Source organism: Dama dama, chromosome 7 (genome assembly GCF_033118175.1).
Source record: "Dama dama isolate Ldn47 chromosome 7, ASM3311817v1, whole genome shotgun sequence".
NCBI lineage: Eukaryota > Metazoa > Chordata > Mammalia > Artiodactyla > Cervidae > Dama > Dama dama.
The window spans coordinates 26,616,459-26,637,355 of NC_083687.1; the positions used below are offsets into that span (position 1 = coordinate 26,616,459).

General features: G+C 50.8%; 1 protein-coding gene across 2 annotated transcripts in view; it reads right to left on the minus strand.

Moving 5' to 3' along the window:
- TRAM2 (translocation associated membrane protein 2) overlaps window positions 1-20,897 on the minus strand; it is a 68,614-nt gene that overhangs the window by 9,731 nt on the left and 37,986 nt on the right. For both annotated transcript variants that reach the window (XM_061146909.1, XM_061146910.1), the window contains exons 3-6: window positions 7,303-7,412; window positions 6,741-6,857; window positions 1,250-1,308; window positions 19-103 (exon numbers count right to left, since the gene is read on the minus strand). In XM_061146909.1, the coding sequence (XP_061002892.1) occupies window positions 19-103; window positions 1,250-1,308; window positions 6,741-6,857; window positions 7,303-7,412 (371 nt within the window). The remainder of the gene's footprint in view (window positions 1-18; window positions 104-1,249; window positions 1,309-6,740; window positions 6,858-7,302; window positions 7,413-20,897) is intronic.

The following is a 20,897-nucleotide window of genomic DNA, read 5'->3' on the forward strand; positions in this document are numbered from 1 at the left end:
GGAGCGGCGAGTACTCACCTTCCGTACCTTCTGGAAGTACAGCTCGGGAAGTGCGTGCAGCCAGTAGGCCAGCTGGCACAGGTAGAAGAACTTCACCTGGAAGCTGGGGACGAGGGGGCCAGTCACCCGGAGGGATGGAGAGAGGCCCCTCCCAGGGCGGGCGGGGCAGGCGGGTGAGGAGCTGGGCAGAGGGAGGCGCGGGGCCGATGGGGGAGGGCTGGGTGCAAGGAGCTGGGGCGGGTGGCTGGCACGCACGAGACCCCTGGGCCGGGACACTGATCCACACGTGGAGGGCCACAGGAAGCCCGGGAAAAGACACAAGACGGATGAAAAGAGCAGAGGACGGGGGTAATTCAGTCCAGAGGAGGAAAGGCTAAGGAGGGGCCTGATTCCAGAGCCCTGTCAGGGAGGAGGCAGTGGGCAAGTGGGCACATGCCAAGGCAGGCAGGGGTCTCAGCCGCAGAGGATGGATCCAACTCCGCCAAGTCTCCGGGGCTGCAGTTCTAAGGGTCTTAGGAAAGGCTGAGAGTCGTCTCAGGGGCACGGCACGAGGGCCAAGCTTTGCCCTCCTGGGGTCCCATCAGAGCTGGAGGGGGGAGGGTGCTGCGTCCGACGGAGCTCAGAGACGCAGGTGTGGATGTGAGCAGGTGCCAGGAGGCACAGCCCACGGAGCTCCAGGCAGTGGCTTTGCTTGCCCCTCCCTCCCGGTGGTTTAGGAACCCACTACAGACCCGATACTTGCACCCCCTACCCTTGAAATTCACATTTGAAATCCTAACCCCGCAGTGACAGGGTACCAGGACGTGGGGCCTCTGGAAGGTGATGAGGGCACAGGGGTGGACCCTCCTGAGTGGGATTAGGGCCCTGGTGACAGAGACCCTTCTCTGCTTCTGCACATGAGGAAGATGCCATCTGTGAAGCAGGAAGCAGCCTCAGCAGACACTAGGTCTGCCAGCCTCCAGAACTGCAAGGAAGGACTGTCTGGGGTTTATAAGCCCTCTGGACCCCCGCCATCTGCAGCCCTCCCTGACGGCAGCCGGGCGGACACCCTGCACCCAGGCTCCTGCAGGAAGCACCCGTGAGCGCAGGGGGAGGAAGCGGCTCCCAGACCAGCCTCCACGACACTGGCCCCAAAAGGCGTGGGGGAGTCCGGTCTTCATGCCCACTGGCCCATGTTCTGCCAGTCTGGGGCGAGAAGCTGGTGCACCCAGCCCGCTCCTCCCGGGGGAGAGAACGTGACAATACTCACGGGAGGTACACGTGTGGGTAGTCTTCCCAGAGGCTCCTCGGGTTTGTTAAGTACCCTTCCTGTCATGGGTGGGAAGAGACCGCATTTAGAGATGTGACCACGAGGCCAGCTGGGGCCCAGGGCAGGCCTGGGGGTCAGGGGTCAGAGCCACACCTAGTCCCCAGATGCCAGAACGAGGAGGCAACGGGAAACGTGAACACGGAGGCCCTCTGGCACTTGGCCGGTCTCTTTATGATAAAAAAGAGTCGTGATGTAGGAGGAAGAGCCCTGCTCTGGGGTCTGACTGACTGAAGACCCGAGTCTCACTGTGGGTCTGACCCTGACTGGCCGCATCCTCCGAGCAAGTTTGTCTTCCTGAGCTTCAGCTGGCTTGTCTGTAAAATGAGGATAAAAATACCCTCCCAGAGTTATTGTTAGAAATAAATGTGACAGTTTACGTTTATGTGACAGTGTGGAGTATTATGCCTGGCATGCAGGCACTCAGGAAATGCTTGTAGGGTGAATAAGCAGATCAACTCCAGAATCACCGTCCACTGGAAACATGAAAAGCCTCCTCTGGTTTTTCACAATGCCGCGAGTAAAAAGAACAGCAGGACGCCACAGGCCTCCCCAACGGGCGTCCTGTGTGACAGTGCAGTCCCTGTCCTGGCGCCAGGACACCACGGGCCTTCTTTTCTGGCCTTTTTTTTTTTTTTTTTCTGGTTCTTTTCTAGCCCTTCTTTGCATCTCCAGCATCTAGCCCAGGGCCTCTTACAAGAGTAAGGGGGTAGGGTTGGGTGGGGCAACCTGAAAATCCTCCGATCACAAAACACCTGGACATGCTGCATGAAATCTAACATATGTTCTTTCAGATGCAAAGCTGAGCTCACAATAAGAAAGGCAAAACCCCTAGGGCCCAGGAGGGCAGAGCAGGGGACTGAGGCTGTGGAACCAGGGCACACATGGGGACAGGAAGACCCTCAAAGGGCTACCACCCCAGAGGAAAGGGAGACTAGAAAGGATCTGACAAAGAACAGCGGGAGAAGAGGTCGGTGTCTGCTCACCCTCGGCTCAGTACAGAAACAAAAAATACGACCTCCAGAACATCTGTAACCTCAGATTCACTTTCACATGGGTTTGAAGCGCACATGGACATCACCTGTGTGTCCAGGAGTCCCCACCTAAGAACTCAGCATTGGGGATATCATGGGCCAGTGAGACCACTGGGACATATTCTTGTCCAAGGACATACAGCGTTCTGACATGCAAAGCCTTGCTGAAGATGACTTTATAAACCCGATCACAAAACATACAAGCAAACAACCCACCAAGAGTGAGGAGACCGACGGGACGCTCAAAGAGGACAGAGGAGGTGACGGCAGCCTGACCTCCTTTTAGAGACAGGGAAAGGAAGGAGCCCCAGAAACGAGGTGACTTCTCCACAGTACAACTGAAATCTGAGCTGCACCCCCAGCCTCCTGGTCCCGGCACCCCAGGCCTGGTTGCCCGGTCCGCCAGAAAGAAACCAAGCTAGTGGCTTGGATGAGGAGGCCAAGAGTTCCAGATGTTCCCACCAGGACCAAGGACCAGGCTGTGCTGGTTCACAGAGGAACCTCCAGATGGCTACAGAGCCTCAGCCTTATTTCCACGGGAGGGCCAGTCTACCCCCACTTGAATCACTAAACAGCTGAAGACATTTCAGGTATGGCCCATGGCCCCAAACCCATGACCAGGGCCTCATTAACACAGCTTCCCAACTGACTGGGTGCCCTCAGGCACAGGCCCAGGGCAGTCATGGTCTCCCCTCCGACCTTCCAAGCCTCATTCCCATCTTCCTCCTCAGTCCGGCAGAGGTGGGAGGCTCCGGGGCGATCTGGGTGAAGAGAGGGCTTTTCTGCATTGAGGTCACCCCTCGCTGCCACCCACACGCCGCCTGCATCAGACACCAACCCCAGGCATAGAGGTTCACAGCCTTCCACCCTCCCATCCAGGAAACCAGAGCAGGCAGGACGTTCCTTCCTGGAAGAAGCACCAATGTATTTAAGGAGGAAAACAGTCCTTCGAGGACTGAGGTGGGAGAATTGCTGCCAAAAAAAAAAAAAGACTGGCCAAGAAAAGCAGCACTGACAGAAAGTTAAAGCCCAGAGAATCCTGGGCTATTAAACAGGGACCCTCCTGGCTTGGCCCTTCATTTAGGAGACAAAGAAGTCAGAACTGTGAAGCCAACGGGTGGCAGAGAAACTCCCCAGAACAATGCTGCCTGCCTGCCTGCCTGCGCCGGGCAGGAGGGAGGCGCACGGGGCAGCCGGAGGAAGGATGACTCATGGCTCTGAGAAGAGTCTTTTCCAGACCTCAGGCCAGGCAGCCGCCCAGAGAGGCCCAGGCCGGGACCCTCGGAGCTCAGCACACGGAGTGTGGGCTCGCCGGCCCCGGATCCACCCCGCCACCGGGCATGCCATCTGGCGGCCTTTGGGGTCCTCTGTTCCTTCCTGGTTCTACACATCAACTAGGTAGCAAGGAGGCTACACACTCCCTCCCCTCCCCCAGAGCCAGAAAGCACCAGCGGAAGAGGAGAATCCAGTCCTAATACAGCCAGCTGCTCCCTGGACTCACAGGTCCTTCAGGAACACCACTGCGGGGGTTCTGCTCCAGGCAGTCTGTCTGTCAGGAGGCGGCCCTGACCTGCACATCTGCCCCGAAGGTACTCCTGGGCAAAGCTCTCGTTGAGCGCCCAGCCGCGGGTCTACACCAGGAAGGGAGGCATCCCTGGGAAGCCAGGCAGGGGGACCAGGCGCCCACCCAACCTGATTTCCATAGTAGAGTTATGTTTCTTTGCCCTGAACGATGAACAGGAGTTGGGCTAGATTAAAGGTAGGAGGCTGACATTCTTATTAAATGATCACGTGGCCCATCCACAACCCCATCACCCTGCCTACATCAATGTAGAAAGAAATCTGAATCCAATGCCAAGATAAAACCAGTTATTTTGTGGGGGAGGGATTTAGGGTCAATTTTTACTTTCTTTTTTTAAACTTTTATGTATGGCTCATGTTTAAAAAAAAAAGATTATCTGTGAATTCATAAAAGCAAATGATTACTTTAAAAACTGCTGAAAGCTGGAACAAGAAGATACATTTGCAGTTTATTCCCTCTCACAACAATATTGAGAGCGCACTCAGTACATGCTGTACCTGCTGGGAACACAGCGAGAACTGAACTGGGGGGCCAGCTGTGAGCACAATTCTGGGAGCAGTGCTAGGCAGAAGCAGGGAGCAGAGAACACCCGTTAACAAGAAACACCAGAGTAGAGGGCAGAGTGTAGCAGATACAAGAGGAGGGGAGTTCTCTGCGGAGGTGACGTTTAGGTGGAGAGTTGGAAGGCATGGGATATCAGGGGATGGAGCGCTGCCTGCGAAGCCCAGGAGGCAGGAAGGCCAGGAGAGTGAGAGGAACGGTGGGGGCTGGGGCAAGTGAGAAGAGATGGAAAAGGCTGGCCCAGAGCTCAGGAAAAGCATAACTTCCCCGCAAGTGGGACAGCGGCTTTGAAAGCAGGGGGTGCATGACTTGGTTTACATTCTATGAAGATCTGTCTGGCTGGGCAGACAATGGATGGGGGTGGGTGGATGGATACAGGAGTAGAAACAGCCGCCTTCTCAAGTGGTCCAGCGAGGATGATGGTGGCCTAGATTACAGATCAGGGCTGCCTAGCTGGGGCACTAGCGACGCCCAGGGCCAGACTGGTCTTTGCTGTGGAAACTCTCCTGTACACTGCAGGACACTCAGCTCATCGCTGGCTAGAGCCACTAGATGCCGGCAGCATACTGTCCAGTGTCCCCTGGAGAGACCCACCGGCCTGGGGGCAGAGATGCAGGCAGAAAGCAAGGGACAGGCCCTCCACATTCTGGTGGAGGCAGGGGGCCTGCTGATGAACTGGCTGGAGGGTGAAAGAGAAGAATTGAGAAAAAGTTCCTCATAACAGAAACGCATGATTTTAAAAACCTAGCTGCTTTTTACTCCTTTTAAATAATGACCCTCTCTTCTTCAGTCACTTTCACTTGGAACGGCGTGGAGGGAGCATGTGAGGGCTAAGAGCCACACGGTGGATAAGGACCGGGATCACTGGAACTTTCCAGGGTCCCCTGGTCTATCTCGAGCTGGAGGTGCTGAGTGGAGGCCTGGCTGTCACCACAGTAAAAGCCTGTTAGGAGTGAACCTAGGAAAGCACGACCGCGCCAGACTAATGAGCCTCGCTTCCAAGCCCACAGGCCCAGGAGAAGCAGGGACTTGGCGTGGAGCCTTGCACACTCTGGAGGGGGTGGGAAATCCCCTGGGTGAGTAGTTGGGTCACAGCTCGGGTGGACGGTGGGGTGAGACTGAAAGGGCAACAGTGATTCAGAGATGAGGCAAGAGCAGTGAGGTGTCTGAGGGACCCCAGGGTTGCTCTGCCTCAAGGGCGCTCCGGGTCTCCAGAGGCCTCGGGACCCAAACACCCAGCAGCAGGGAGAGATCTGAGCCCAGCGGCGTGTACACCTCCTGGGGCCCCGTCTGTGCTGCACAACAGCAGGGGGCGCTACCCGCACAGACCACCCCGAAAGTCCGCCCCAGGGCCTGCTCCGCAGCACAGAGGCCTGGGGCCCTGGGTTTCAAATTCCTAGTGTTCTGTGGTTACAGAAATACAGGCAACATGCTGAAGGACATGCCGAGTCCTGCTTTGAGAACATGTGTCCAGGGTTCAGACCAGAGACAGAGAGGTCCTGAGGATGGGAGACTGGGTCACTGTCGCTAAGGAAGAGGAAGGGGAGTAGGAAGGAAGGCAGGGAAAGAAGCTCCTAAAAGATCACAAGGTTGCAGAATTTTCCAAGCCCCTGGCCTGGATTTCTCACAGGATGATTCTAGCTCCTAAGGAAGAGACCTGGTTACAGACAGGAGGTGCTCCAGGCTGTGGCTGGGGAATTAAAAACTTCCTAGCACGACCGGCTTGTTAGAGCGAACCTCAAAGGACTGTCCACATTCTGCTGTACAAAGGAATTTTGCTGTATCAAAGGTTGCTTATCAGTCGTATTGTGCAAAGAGGGGAGGCAGGTCAGCTGTCTGGTCCTCCAGGCATTCACTGGGGGCGGTGCTGACTCTCGGGGGGCTGGCCATGCCCTGGGAGGCCACCGTGGTGAAACCGAAGCAGAGACTCAAGTCCTGTCCACTGCGGAACCACGTGACCCCACGACCACTGCGAAACCTGAGCTTGGAGTTCTTCAATCCATGACCCAGGTGCCCGGATGAAGATAAACCTCAGCTCAAGGGACAGCACAGTGAGGGGGCCCTGGGAGGGGACATGGAGCTATGGAGCTATACGCTGTCATCCCCGTGACATCACGTCCTAGCTATAAAGGAGTGTTTACTTTGGGACCAGATGATGCTCCCCGGCTTCACACAGCCCCTAAACCACTGACCCCTCTTCCACCGCGACACCACGGCTGCGGGGGCCCCACTGTCAGCAGTCAGGAGGACCACTCACCGTCACCACCACGTAGAAGCACCAGATCACCGAGCTGAGATGAAAGACCACCAACTGCCCAGACTCGTTGAATTTGCTGTGCTTGACTTTGGAGAGATGAAGCCGTTTGCTGATTTTCTAAAGAACAGAGAGAGGGACCTGCGTGTTAATATGTAAGCGTATGGGTAACGGGCAAGCTTCAAATGCCTTTGCTCTCCCCACAAAGGGGCTGAAGCTATCTCGTGTGAGTGTTGCACGTGCATACAGTGTTTAGTTGAAGGCAAGCACTCTGAGAAAGGGGTGAGGTAGACGTCTTTAGCTGAGATGTAAAGGCAACATCCCCAACCCGTGCCGTCTGAGCCCTGATGATGCCGTTTCGACACACTTCAGGCAGCTCCCTCCTGTGAATAAATGCCACTTCTAGGAGGCGGTAATGGGGAGGAAGACCACAGTGTGGTGTGGGAGGTCAGTCCCCCAGGGCCAGCTGGAGCCTGCGAAAGAGGGATGGAGGCCTCCGAGCTGCGGCTGCTCCATCCGTGCACCCCCACAGCCTCCCACCTCCGAGCCCAGACCCAGCACTCACGTCTAGTATGTACTCCTGCACCACGGCGTGCAGGATGATGGCAATGAAGATGTAGAACAAGACAGTGACCAGGTCTTTCGGGCCGTAGTGGTAGTGCACCATCTCGCCGTCTGCGGAGGCAAGGAGAGCCACGTGAGCACCCCTGGGGGAGGAAGTGCTCTGCAACCCACAACTGAAGGGAGATTGGAGCGGACTCTGCCATCAAGGGCTTCCCTTTGGCTGTGACCCCAGACTGAGAAGAAAGAGTTTATTCTGGAGAACCCACCCAACCTCTGGACCTGGCCCCCGGGAGCACCAGTGGGGAGGGGTAAGGAGAAGCCAGCCCATGGCATGCCCTGATTTGGACAGGAGGGCTCGATGGCTGCAGCTAGGGGTTGGAGATAACCAGCTTCCATCACTCCCTGGCTGTGTGACTACAGAAAAGTGACCAACATCTCTGAGCCATAATCGCCTCCTCTGTAAAAATGGGACTGCAGATTATAGACTTCATCGAGGAAGCACGGGGTGGGCTTAAGAGTGTGGACTCAGAAACCTGAGCTCGTATCAAAACTGTCATTTATCTCCTCCCTCTTTTTTTCTTTTTGACCATACTGTACAGCTTGCAGGATCTCAGTTCTTGACCCCAGGTGATGGCAGCAAAAGCCCGGAGTCCTAACCTCTAGGGCACCAGGAAACCCACTCCTTTCTCTTTAAAAAAAAAAAAAAAAAAATTTGAAGTATAGTTGACTTATAATATTGTTTTGGTTTTCGGTATACAGCAAAGTGATTCAGTTATATGTAATTTTTTCTGATAATGTTCCAGTATTGGTTATCACAGACATTGAATACGGTTCCCTGTGCTATACGTAATTCTTCGTTGCCTGTCTATTTTATATATAGTATTGTGCATCTGTTAATCATATCTGTCAATCCTAACTTATCCCTCCACCTACCTTCCCCTTTGGTAACTATAAGCTTGTTTACCATGTCTGTCGGTTTCTGTTTTGTAAACAGATTTATTCATATTATTCTTTTAGATTCCACATGAGTGACATCATATAATACTGGTCATTGTCTGACTTATTTCACTTAGTATGATCATCTCTAGGTCCATTCATGTTGCTACAAACTGCATTATTTCATTCTTTTTACGGGTGAGCAATATTCCACTGTATACATACAAAACATCTTTATCCAGGAAAAAAAAAAAGAAGAGGAAAACTATAATTCAAAAAGATACAAGCACCCCAATGTTCACAGCAGCATTATTTTACAAAAGCCAAGACATGGAAGCAAACCGAAGTGTCCGTCGACAGACGAATGGATAAAGAAAATGTCATTTCTTCCCCATGTAGCTCTGGGGCACCTCTATGTATGACCTTTCTGGGCCTCAGATTCCTCATCTATAAAATGAGGACAATGGAATTCTTGTACTATAGGGTTTTTGTGAGAATTAGGTGACTTCAAAAATGCAAAGTGCTTACTTAGAATAGTATCTGGTGTATAGGAAGTACTGTACATGTATTTGCTATAATTTTTGTTGTTGTTTTGGTTACATGAAAGATGCTTACCAGTGCCTATAAGCATACACTAAAGTTATTAAAAATAGTATTTAGTGGTGATAGATGAGATGCAATTCCAGATATCTTAAGTCTTGCAAAGCTCTGCGAGTGCAACCACGCCCTCCACGGACAGAGGAGGCTCCTGCCTCGGGTCCAGCTGGCAGGCCTGCGGGAGTTCAGGTCCCAGGCCTGGATCCCTGGTGCTCAGCGGCCCGCCCTCCCCCCGGCCACACTGGCCACCTCTCCAGCTGTGCTGCCTTTGCGCTGAGTCACACACACATGAGTCATCTCTCTTTGCTGGGATGCGTTTACCAGAAGGTAGGCCAGGGTGAGTGAGTTTCAGGGTGGCCACAGAGCCAAGCAGAGCTGACTGGGTCACTCTGGGAGCCCACCCATGACCCCACCACCCTGAGAGCCACTGGGCTGATTGCTGAAACATGGAGACAAAAGACACTGCCTTGGCTTCGGAGAGCACAGACCAGTCAGGAGACTGACCAATAAGTGTACAAAGACCTACAGACAGGCAGACGGCCACGTGGTACCAAGAGGTAAACAGAGCCACACAGGGAGCCCAGGGCAGGTGAGGGAGACTCCAGCTGGGGCGGGGGAGGTGGGGTAGCCTGTCAGGATAAATGGGATGATATAGAAACTGGAGAATTAGCAGGGGTAGGCAGGTGGTGGGATGGGGAGTGGGCGGTGGAACATCCTGGGTAGAGAAGCATCTGCTAAGGATGCAGGGAACAAGGACACACTGCTGAGGGCGGCCAGGGTACCACATAAAAGGGTGTGGACATGATCCTGAAGGCAATGTGGAAACATCGAAGAATTCAAACTCAACAGGAAAATGAGGAAATTGGATTTCAGACGGTTTATTCTGGCAGCAGTGCTGCATAAGCATTGGGCCTCGAGGCAGACGCCAGTGAGGCAGGTGAGGAACTAGCGGGACAGGAAGAAAAGTGGAAGAGGGAACAGGGAGGCCATCGGTGGCCAAGACCTGTCAGACGAGGTGACTGACCCAGGCAGGCAGCGGCTGAGACCTAGGAGGGGAGCCGGGACCCAGGACAGAGGAAGCACAGGAGGAAGGGAAGAGGTGGGCGTGTGGGTCAGCCTATGCTTCTGCCCTTCCATTGCAAGGCCGGCATCACCCTTTCCCAGCCTTCGTAATGGAGGATCAACAGAGACTAACTAGACGGCAGCATATTTTGAAACTATAAAATAACACATGCAAAGTTTCACCATCAAGACCAGCCTTATTATGCAAAATGGGACTCAACCAAAAAAGCATGGCCCCAAGTAGTTAAGTAACACACGTCAAGGGCTTCCCTGGTGGTCCAGTGGTTAAGAATCCACCTTCCAATGCAGGGGACCCCGGTTCGATCACTGCATGGGGAGGATCCCACATGGTTGTGGAGCAGCTAAGCCCGTGAGCCACAACCACTGAGCCAGTGCTCTAGAGCCTATGAGTGGCAACTGCCAAACCCTCAGACTGCAACAAACTGCCACAACTAGAGAAAGTCCGTGCAGCAATGAAGACACAGTGCAGCCAAAATAAATAAATCTTAAAAAAAAAAAAAAAGTCAAGACTTTGGATTATCCATCTCAAAGCCTCTTCAAATTACTTCCATTCATCACCCCATTCACTATGCTTCCAAAGAGATGTGACCAGAGCCTTAAATCCTTCTTGAAACAAGAATGGATGCGTGGACTCACATTCTTTTACTCCTTTGCTGATAAGAGCTCCATGCGTATTTGTTCATCTACCAATAAACCACATGCAGAGCTCCAAGCTGGACACTGGGGCAGGGCAGGGAATGAGGTGGGCACGGCCCTGCCCTCTTGCAGCTTAGCAGCTACAAACCAAATTCTCTACACCCAAAACCAGAGGCCGACAACAATGACAAAAACAAACAAACAAAAAAACACAACTAGAGTGAAAAATGGGCAAAGACTTGCAGCAACATGGAAGGACCTAGAGATTATCATACTAAGTGAAGTCAAAGAAAGACAACCATCATATGATATTACATATACGTGGAATCCAAAATATGACACAAATGAACTTATCTATAAAACAGGAACAGACTCACAGACATAGAGAACTTATGCTTACCAAAGGGGAAAGAGGTGGGGGGGAAGGGGGTGCACAGATAAAGCAGGAGTTTGGATTAGCAGACACAAACCACTATACATAAACTAGATAAACAAGGCCCTACTGTATAGCTCAGGGAACTATATTTAATATCCTGTAATAAATCATAATGGAAAAGTAGTTTTTTTGTTTTTTTTTTTAATGGGCAAAGGAACAGACATTCCTCCAAAGAGGACATACAAATGGTCAACCGGTATATGGAGAGATCTTCAACATTATTATCATTAGGGAAATGCAAATCAAAATCACAATAAGGTACCACCTCAAACCCATTAGAATGGCCACAATTTAGAAAAAAAAATAAGTGTTGGTGAGGGTGTGGATGAATTAGAACCATATTTGTGCATTGTTTTGAAAATGTAAAATGGCGTAGTCACTATCAGAAACAGTATGATGATTCCTTAGAAAATTAAAAATAGAACTACCAGATGATCCAGCAATTCCACTTCTGGATACAGAAGAAAAAGAATTGGAAGCAGGATCTTGATGAAATATCTGCAAATCCCATGTTCATAACACACATCACAAGAGCCAAAGGTAGAAACCACCCAAGTGTCCATCCAAAGATGAATGGAAGAACAAAATAAATGGTCTATACATACAACAGACCTCCAACACTATTCAGCCTTAAAAAGGAAGGAAAACCTGTCACATGCTACACAGAACCTTGAGGGCACCATGCTAAGTGAAATAAGTCAGTCACCAGAAGACAAATACTGCATGGTTTCATTACCGGAGGGTCCCAGAGGAGAAAAATTCAGAGAGTCAACAAGAATGGTGGTTGCCAGGGACTGGGGCAGGGGAGGGATGGGGGGGCCACTGTTTCACGGATGTGGTTTCAGTTTTGCAGGATGAAGCGTTCTGGAGGTTGCGCCAACAGTATGAGTGTGCTTAATACTGCCTAACTGGACACTCAGAAACAGGTAAGATCGTGCATCTCATGATAGGTGTATTTCACTACAAAAAAAAACAAACAGCGGCCAGGTGTGATGAGTGCTGTGACCTGGGCAGGGAATGAGGAGGGCAGGGCCCTGGGGAGGAGGGGTCAGTGAGGTGTGCCGGTCAGAGAGCGGGTCAGGGCAGAGTGGTCTGGGTAGAGGCGACCAGAGGACTGGGTGACCTGGAGAGCAGAGGTGAGCAGGTCATCCCACGCCCCACCCTCCACCCCTGACAGGTCATGTCAGGACAAGCATCCAAAGGCAAGGGAAGGTTCTGGACCAGAGTCATAGACACCTTTTGTAAAGATCACTCTTCCTGTCAGATGGACAGGTTAAGTGGCCTGGAACAGGGCTGGGAGAGCAGTCAGGAGGTGCCCACAGGAGCCCAGGGTGGGGTGCAGGGGTGCCCTGCACGCGGAGGGTGGCAGCGTGATGTCTGAGAAGACAAATTCGGAGAGATGTGGGCTATGGACTCACAAGGACCAGCTGGTGGGCTGGCCATGCGGAACGGTTCGCAAGCTCCCTCTGGAATCTGTCCTCTGGTAGCACCCACGGTTTTAGAGTGCGTCAACATGCTGTCTTGTTTGGTCCTTGTCCCCATCTGTGGGTCGGCAGAGAGGATGAAGAAGCAGGCCTCACAGGGTTAAGGTGCAGGGCCATTTCTCAGGTCTCCCAGTGCCTACGGCCCAGCCCGGCCCCCGAAGCCACCTCAGGTCCACAGGACCCCTCTCATGACCCCAGCCCTGCCCCACACCCTGACTGGTGAGAAGCTGATCCTTGGACTTCTTTCTTCTACCACAGAGCAAGGAGCATCACATTTAAACACTCACAAGCTGTGCCCTGATCCACTCACAGCATCTCCACTGCTCTCCCCTCATCTGCTACCCTCCTGCCCTCAATCAGAGCAGGAAAGGGGACTGGTTTGGCCCCTTCTGCTCACCACGGAGCTATGGAGGTTGGAAACCTGTGTTTTTCCAGGAGGTTATAAACAAATGGATTTTTTTTTTTCTTTTTAGATGTTTGGTTGCTAACAAACTCTTAAAAAATCCTCTCTCCCCCCATGTTAGAGCTCTGACCCTTTAAGCAGCAGCCCCGCCTTGTATAAGCTCTCAAAAAAGAATGGCAACAGTCTGGCAGTGAGCTACTGTGATTTTTTTTTTTTTTAAGTTTAGGTCCTTTTTTTAAACTTTTTCTTTTGTATTGGGGTATAGCCAATAGGTACCTTTTTAAAAGAAAAAAAAAAAAACCTTTCTTGGCTTTATTGTATGGCATGTGGGGCCTTCCTTCCCTGACCAGGGATTTGACCCACACTTCTTACACTGGAAGTGCAGAGTCTGAGCCACTGGATCACCAGGGGAGTTTCTGAGCTGCTGTGAGTTTTAAGAAGAGTATGTTTTGGCACATCTGAGCTCTTGGACCAGAGAGGTGAATCCAACCCAGAGTCACAGCAGGCAGGGAATGCAATGAGCAAAGTGGTCCAGGCGTCTGCAGGTAAATCCTTTCAACAGAGTCTGCTGCAGTAACAGTCTTCAGTACCACGGATGTTCCCCACCGTTTCTCCTTAGTTATAGGGCCCTCCTGGTCTGTCTGTCACATTTCCACTTTCAGAGAGAAACAAGAAAAGAGTGACCTCCCTCTTAACCTTACTAGAAGAAAAACAACAATTCAGACTGGGATACACAGTGGCTGCCAGGCAGTCTTGGTACTGGGGACACATGAGAGAGGGGTGACAACTGCGGTGAAGGGCAGAGTCTGCCCCGAGGGGGTGAAGGAAGGAAGGGGAAGGCCATGGAGGGGTGCGGCCCTGTATTTCAAAAGCAGAGAGAGAGAGATCCCTACGTGAAATCATCTGATTTTAAAATGCTGGTGACTAATTCCAAAATTGTAAAAGCACTTTATGGGCCAATTACCAAACTGGCCAAAGAAAATACACATATAAGCCAGCTCTGACCACAGGCCACCAATTTACAATCCCCAGCCCAGATGCCTCCTGACACCTCCCAACGCCCATATTCCAAATCCTCTTCCTGCGCGCCACGATGGAGAAGGTCAGTATATCCACTGGAGGGTTAACCTCGCCCGGGAAGAAGCACCTTCAATAATGACCCCCCCTCTATGAGTGACTCATCCTGTCTCCTGTCAAAAGTGGCACTCGATTTATCTCTGATCACAGTTTAAAAGTGAAGGATAGGGAAGCCTGGCGGGCTGCAGCCCATGGGGTCTCAAAGAGCTGGACATGACTTAGCGACTGAACAACAACAACAGTTTAAAAAGAGAATCGACATGATCGGTCAGAGCCTGGCTGTCCTGACAACCTCAGCTGGAGCCGGCCCTTTCGGGAGCACCCTCGCACCTCCTGCTTTGTTTGCTTCCTGTGACTAACAGACATTTTCCCGCTTCCCCTGGTGTCACCTGGACGCAGCTTCTCCCGCCTGACTCCACAAGTCCCGTCTTGTCTGGATACAGCTGTGCGGTGTCTGACCTCAGGGACCTGAGCTGGCCAGTGGCCAGCTACGGCTGATGCCCCATCCATTCCTTACATCCCCTTAAAGTCCGGGCACTGCCAGCGAGGGGTCTGCCTTTGTCCCGAAACCTGGTGCTTCAAAGACCACCACTGTACAACCTGGATGCCTCTTTTGCTCCCAGCTTCCTTCCTCACCCTGGCAAACCTGGATTTATGAGTCACTTTCTATTGGTCTCTGTGCTTGTGGCCAACTGTTTCCCCATTATTCTGAATCTTCTACATAAATCCAGAACTCTGACATGAAGAAACACCAAAAGCAAAATCAAGATGCAAATGATGTCTGAGGGGAAAATATTTATAATTCGGATTAGAAACAAAAGTTGATCTTCTAACGTATGAAGAGCTCCTAGAACTTGAGGATGAAAAGAGAACAAACCTAATAGAAGAATGGGCAAAGGATTTGAACAGACAATTCACAGAGGAAAAAAACACAGATGGCCCTTTTACATTTAAAAGGATGCTCAACCTCACTGAGAAGAGAAACGAACTACATACATAATGAGATACCATCCCACCTCTGTCAGACTGGCATAAATCCAAAGCTGGTCGCTCACTCTTGCTCAAGCTATGGGAAACCAGGCTCTCACCCTGCAGTGGGATGCGAAATGGACCACCTCTTTGGAAAGGTGATTTGAAAATTTCCACTGAGATTACAAACCATCGGCCTCTGGATACAGCAATTCCACTTCTGGGAATTTGTCCTATAGCCATATCTGCCACATTCAAAATGACACCTGCAAACAGCTGTGGATGGCAGCATGGTTTTTAACAGTACCCTTACGAAGACAACCCAAGCAGTTTTCATCTCCGGTGCCTGGGTTACACCACCTTATAACACACAGTTGTAACAAGGTACCACAGCGCCAGCCTCCCCAGGGAGCCCAGGGGTGTGTGCTGCTGCATGTCCACCCCAGGGCCAGTGAATCACAAACTTGGACACGGCCCAGGAATCCATGCTTAATGTCACCAGGGGATCCCAACACATTGTCCATATAGACAATGGAGCCAGTTTAAAAAAAATCAGGGAGAAACGAAGGGCGAGAACAGGAAAAACTAATCAGAAAACATGAGAGCAGATAAGCGGTTGCTTTGGGAGGGGGTGTTCACGGGAGGGGTCTGAGGAAGCTAGGAGGGTTGCTTCCTGACCTGGGGGATGGGTGCATGGCATACACGGATGTAAAAATTCATCTCACTGTGCCCCTAAGTTCAGTTCAGTCGCTTAGTCGTGTCCGACTCTTATTGACCCCATGAATCGCAGCACGCCAGGCCTCCCTGTCCATCACCAACTCCCAGAGTGTCCCTAAGTATGTGCATGCTTTACTGTTGTTCAAACAACCGAGTCTGTTGTACTTTATCATGGCAGCCTTACAAACTTAATACACACACACACATTCTCTCTCCCCCAGGCTGTTCAGAGAATGAAAGAATCTTCAAAGTTACCATTTTAACTGCAGACTGGACCATTTGTTGCAATATATTTTTCTCCAGTTTCATTGGACTTAGGAAGACAAGGATACTTTTATGATGCAAAAAATGAGAGATATAACAAAAATGAGAGACGCATTAAAGAGAATCTGCAAATAAAAGTGTCCAGCCTCTGTGTAGTTTTCCTGGTGAAACATTTCTTTCTATAAGGCTGTATAGCTCTACCTGAGGCCTTCAAGAAAGAAATACCACAGGCACACACTCGGCCTCACTGCGGTTCACAAGTCTGAGGCCTGGCAGAAATTGTGCGGTCCCTGAAGAGCGCCGACCAAGGGGACAATGCGAACTTAAGAGCCATAAAGAAAAAACAACTCAAGATCATATACCAAAAAAATGTCTAGAATCTCAGCCTTGTTTTTAACTTGGATAAAAATATCAGGTTCACTGTTTAATTAAGGACAAAAATTACTTCAGTAAGAACTAAGCGAAAAAGAAAACAAACAAACAAAAAAAAACGATCCTGGATTTACACGTAAATCCATGGCTGATTCATATCAATGTATGACAAAACCCACTGAAATGTTGTGAAGTGATTGGCCTCCAACTAATTAAAAAAAAAAAAAAAAAAAAACGATCCTGGCTAGATAGGAGAAGAAAAGATTTGCTCAGGAGAAATAGCCATGTGGGGGAGGGGAGGCAGCTATTCAAAGATGCTGCCGGCTTGGAGGCTTCAGGCTGGTTAACAATTAGCCACAGCAACTCAGCGGCTCCTGCTTAAACCTCAGGAGCTCCACGTGGCATAAATTCTCTGGGCTGTAACAGGGGGACTGGATAAAAATCAAGTCTAGGCAGGAAAGGGACACACTTCTGAGGGGCTGTTACCTAGGGCTGACCAATGACTGTGCGTACACTTTTCTGCACAACTGTTACACAAATAGTAAGTGCTAAGATCTGAAGGTTGGTGCCCCCCCCCCGCCCCCCGAGTTCACGTCGGACTCCCAAAGATGACGGTATTAGCGGGTGGGGCCTTTGGGAGGTGTTTAAACCATGAGGGTGCAGCCCTCATGAATGGAATTAGTGCCCTAATGAAGGAGGCTCCAGACTGCTCCCCTGCCCCTCCCACCACGTGAGAACACAGCAGGAAGCTGTGACCTGGGAGAGGGGCCTCACCCGACCAGACTGCACCCGGATCTGGGACTCCAGCCTCCAGGACTGGGAGAAGTAAATTTCTGTTGTTTATAAGCCACCTGGTCTGTATTTTGTTACAGCAGCCTGAAAAGACTAAGAAAGTTTAATAAGTTAACAAAAAAAAGATTATACCCAGGGCTGGCTATAAACTCCCACGCTTCTTCAGATGCCAACCAACACGATGAGGGCAGTGAAGACTTGGATTTATTTTCATTTTCTCTGATTCATACAGACAGGACCTCAGGGCAAAAGGGGATCTTGGCACCTGTTTGGCCGGAGGGACTACGATGGAGCCAGCTCTCTGCCAGCCTCGTTGGGCCCCCTGGAGCCACGCCCACCACCCCACTCGCATTCAGGGGTGTGACAGCCCAGCACCCCCTCTGTCCTTACTGGTGTATCCTTAGGAACTTCCATCATCTCTCTTCCTTGTTGTAAAAGGACAAGGCCAGACTCTGTGAGTCTCAAGTCTCCTGCAGCCGGACAGACCACAGGTCCTGGTTGGGCAGCGTCCGCCTGTAATCAAGTCAGGTTTCCACTTCCAGAGTCGCTGTTGCCCACCTGTCTCTTCCCTCTTTGTCTCCCACAGGCTCATCTTACAAACAGGGGCTCAGTTTAGTATGTGACGCCAATCTCCTAAGTACATGATACACGCACAAGGCTAACTCCTACCGGCTAGCAAGGGAACAAAAAAAACACTCTGAGCCCTGGACAAAGGCTTTCGGCTGAATGAGGCTTTAAAACCATCTGTCTGAGGTTGTTTTGATGGGGCCGTGTGTCTCGCCCTGGGAGGGCTGTGAGAACAAGGGCCACACTATGGGGCGGGGAGGGACCCCGGGGGGTCCCTGGGCTTTTCATCTCCAGCTGTTAAATGCTACATGGCAGCTGGTGGTGATAAAACCACCGGGACCAACAGGGAATGGTCCTTGTTCTCCTTCCTCACTGTGAAACCAGCCCTTCTCCAGAACAGGCCCCTGCATACCCAGCCTTCTCTCTCCAGGTGCCAGGAACACCTAGGTGCCCTCGACTCCTGCAAAGTGGTAGCCCCCGCTCAAAACCAAATCCACCCAACAATAGTAACCCCCCACCTCCACTCCTCAGGCTAAAAACAGTTCTAGAAAAGCCAAAATTGGATGAGAACAGAAAGATGCAAATGAGTTCCTGGATTTAGGGGGTTTCCCTCCCTGAACTTGGGGGCTGGGAGCACAGGGTCCTCTGAAAGCCTACTTAGCAGGTTCCACCCAGGGCATGGGGAGCAGCACTTCAGACACCTGGGGGTTTCGTTACCACAAGGGATCCAGGGCAGAAGTCTGCGGTGGGGCCTGGAGTCTGTGTTTCTAACCAGTTCCCAGATGGTGCAGGTCTGTGACAATCTGGGGAGTGAGTGCCTCCTGAATCCCTGTCTTCAGGAGGCACTGGGTGGAGGCAGTGATCATCACCCTCAACTTGACAGATGAGGATGGAGACCCTGACACTGCCTGGTTTGCCCAAGACAGCTCAGCAGACTCGAAACAACTCAAAAGAAGCTGGTACATTTCAGCCTGTGTGGCCGTCCCCTGTTCTACATCAGAAGGGGGAGTCAGGAAGCCATGAGTCTGTTTGTGGGGGGACTCAAGTTCTTTGCTGACCTTTTATAGTCTATATACTTCTGGCTGTAATACCAGATACTCTGGGGTATTTGAATCAGAAAGACTCCAGTGTCTGATGGTTAAGACCAGAAACATGACATTTTATTCCTTGCCAGGGCTGGGTATATGGTTGCAGATAAAGTACATGATGGTCAGTTAAACTTGAATTCTAGATAAACAAAGAATATTTTTCTAGTATAATTATGCCCCATATATACTTTGAGATATACTTACACTGAGGGAAAAAAAAAAAAAAGTATGGTTTCTCTGAAATGCCAATTTAACAGATAGTCCTGGATTTTTACTTGCAAAGTCTGGCAACCCTAACAGGTGGGAATGATGTGACAAGAACACTTCCTGCCTCATCACTGTTGACCTTAAAGAAAACCCCAGGGACACTGACATTGCCCCAGGATGCACAACTTCTGACTGCAAGGACTGTGCCATCTTCTCTTTTAGTTCATTTCTCTAAAAGGAGCTTAATCTTCTTAGCTAGCTTAATATAATGTGACAGAGTTATGCATTTATTAGCCAGCATTATGAGTTGAATCGAAGAAAACTCCTGTGAAGTCCAAATTGCCAGCACCTCAGAACGTGAGCTCATTTGGAGTCAAGAGTTATTGCAGATGTGAATAGTTGAGATGGGATCATAATGGAGTAGGATGTGTTCTAATCTGATATGACTGACGTCCTTACAGAAGGAGAAACTGGACGCAGAGATGGCTGCAAACACAAAGACTGGTGTCCTACTGGTCCAAGCCGGGGAGCACAGCCCTGCTGACACCTTGATCTTACACTTTTACACTTTTTACATTTCTGTTGCTTAAGCCACTCAGCTTGTGGTATGTTGTTGTCACTGCTGGCCTATAAACACATGCTGGGAGCTGGAAAGAAAAGAGGAGAGGGAGGAAAGGAAACTGGGGAGAAACTCCTCAGTGTTCCCACTGGCTGTTTCCTGTAGAACCTGAACACCTCTGCCGAGGGAGGTTAGGGATTTAGAAACAGCAGGCCAGTTATATGAAAACCGTCGCTGCTCTCCTAAAATACACATGTTAATGTTGATTTGAACAAGTTGCAAGCCACTGAAAGAAGAAACCTTAGAAATCAGAACTGACCCTGGTTCTACAAATGGGACCCATCCTCAAGAAGCTGGAGGCTGGAAGAGATGTGAGCGGGAGGGTTTTTAAGTTGTTTTTTAATTTTTTATTTTGGTGGCCCATGGGTTTAGTTGACCCCTCAGCATGTGGAACCTTAGTTCCCCGACCAGGGATCAAGCCCGACCCTGCGTTGGAAGGTGGACTCTTAACCAGCTGACCACCAGGGAAGTCCCAAAGCGGGGAGGGTGGTGGTGGTTTAGTCACTAAGTATTGTCCGACTCTTGCGACCCCATGGACTATAGTCCGTCAGACTCCTCTGTCCATGGGATTCTCCAGGAAAGAATACTGGAGTGGGTTGCCATTGGTGCAGGGTTTAAATACACAGCTTCAAGGGCCCTCTGCCCTGGGTGGTGAACTGCTTCTTTCCGGTGAGAAGTTGGTCCTCCTCCACAACTTACAAACCAACCACCACCACACTGGTCTGGTGATCAAGGAGCTCAAAGCAAAATTAAGCAGGCTGCTCTAACTGCACTGTCTCTCTGGGTGACGTGCCAGTCTTATTTTGAACAGCCCCAGTGGCAAGATTTAAACAAAAGCCAGGCTCTTTAGCAATACTTTATCTCCTCTTTCAGTACATCCCTCCACCTCTACCCAGGCCATATTCTGGCCTGGATGGGGATTCCAGGACACAATTCAATAGCCCCACCTGGGAAAAATGCCAAACCTCACTAGCTCCAGACACATTGGCCTTGGTTCAGTTACTAGAACATCCTGAGGTGCCTGTGCCTCACCTGGGGGCTTTGCGCATGCCAATCCCTATGTCTGGAATGTTCCTTCTTCTGTCCATATCCCCCTCCCCAACCCCCTTCACACCAGCTGCACACACACACACACAGTTCAAACAGCAGGTTCCCAGAAACATCTGGTTATCACCCTTTGATGTTTCCTTATCACACAACCTGTATGCTCCTCTCGCCACCCATATCACAACTGTAATTATTTATTGTTTGCTGTGTAGCATCTATTCCCTCCCTAATAAACGCCAAGTTCCATGAGTCAGAGATCAGATGTGTTTTATGAATTACTTTACAGTCCAGGTGTGGCACAC